General features: G+C 34.9%; 1 protein-coding gene across 1 annotated transcript in view; it reads left to right on the top strand.

The window, feature by feature from the left end:
* Positions 1 to 1,566, top strand: part of CLCN5 (chloride channel, voltage-sensitive 5) — a 274,777-nt gene that overhangs the window by 218,267 nt on the left and 54,944 nt on the right. The window contains exon 2 of the mRNA XM_010853710.1: positions 1,024 to 1,170. Coding sequence (XP_010852012.1) covers positions 1,024 to 1,170 — 147 coding nt within the window. The remainder of the gene's footprint in view (positions 1 to 1,023; positions 1,171 to 1,566) is intronic.

Genomic DNA, 1,566 nt, shown 5'->3' with positions numbered 1-1,566 from the left:
TTTTTTTGTTTGTTTTTTTCTACATCGCCTTCTTGCATTTCTTTCTCTTTGAGTAGGTTTTGTTCACTACCTCCTGTACAATGTTACAAACCTTTGTCCATAGTTCCTCTAGTACTCTATCAGGTCTAATCCCTTGAATGTATTCATCACCTCCACTGTATAATCCTAAGGGATTTGATTTAGTTCCTGTCTGAATGGCCTGGTGTTTTCCCTACTTTCTTCAATTTGAGCCTGAATTTTGCAATAAGGAGCTCATGATCTGAGCCACAGTCATCCCCAGGTCTTGATTTTGCTGACTGTATAGAGGTTCTCCATCTTTGACTGCAAAGAATATAATCAATCTGATTTTGGTGTTGTCCATCTGGTGATGTCCATGTGGAGAATTGTCTCTTGTGTTACATGGTAAGGGTAGCAGTGCGTTATATCTGGAAGGTAACTGAATATGTTAAATAATTTGCATGTCTATATTATTTAAATAATAACATAAAATAAGACATATGAATAAATGGTAACCCAAAAGGTGAAGACTACCTAAATGTCTAGCAACTGATAAATGAATCAATAAAATGTGGTATATCCATACAATGAATATTATTTAGTTCTGAAAAGAAATGTAGACTGATATATATTACAGCATGGTTGAGCCTTGAAAAAAATATGAGAAGTGAAAGAAGCCAGACACAAAGGGCCACATATTATATGGTTATATTTATATGAAATATCCAGAATTAGCAAATCCACAGACAGAAAGAAAATGGAGGTTATAAGGAGCTGGGGTAAGAGGGAGAAGGGAAGTTATGTTTATTGCATAGTGAGTTTCTGTGTGAGATGATGAAAAATTTCTGGAAATGAAGAGTGATGATGATTGCATGTCATTGTAAATGTGCTGAATGCTATCGAATTGTCAGTTTAAAGTGGTTTAAGTGGTAAATTTTGTTATGTGTATATACCACAATAAAAAAGGAATAAGCAGTAAGGGGTTTGGAACTCACTGTAATAAACCTGTTTTTCTTTTTTGCGCAGGAGCCATGGATCACAGAGGCTTTCATCAGGGAAGTTTCAATAGCTTCCAAAGTAGCTCCAGTGATGAAGACTTGATGGACATACCAGGGACAGCCATGGATTTCTCCATGAGAGATGATGTTCCTCCTTTAGATGGAGAAATAGAAGGTATTATTACTCCTGATGATAATTTATCTTTTTCAAAATTATTTCTAATGTATATACAATAGCATTAATTTATCTACTTGTACCCAATCCTATGAGTTTTAACATGTGCTTAGATTACTTGTAACCCCTCCCACCAACAAGATATAGAATAGTTCAACGGTTCCAAAGAATTCCTTCTTATTACCTTTTGCACTCAGACCTTCCCTACCCCCAACCCCTGGTAACCACTGATTTGTTCTCTGGCCCATAGTTTTTCCTTTTCGAGAATGTCATGTACATGGAGTCACATAGTATATCAACTTTTTTTTTTTCTAATTTTATTTTATTTTTAAACTTTACATAATTGTATTAGTTTTGCCAAATATCAAAATGAATCCGCCACAGGTATACATGTGT

The sequence above is a fragment of the Bison bison genome, unplaced genomic scaffold, assembly GCF_000754665.1.
Source record: "Bison bison bison isolate TAMUID 2011002044 unplaced genomic scaffold, Bison_UMD1.0 scf7180017864331, whole genome shotgun sequence".
Lineage (NCBI taxonomy): Eukaryota > Metazoa > Chordata > Mammalia > Artiodactyla > Bovidae > Bison > Bison bison.
The sequence above is the reverse complement of the archived record's forward strand: the minus strand, read 5'-3'. Positions and strand labels throughout refer to the sequence as shown.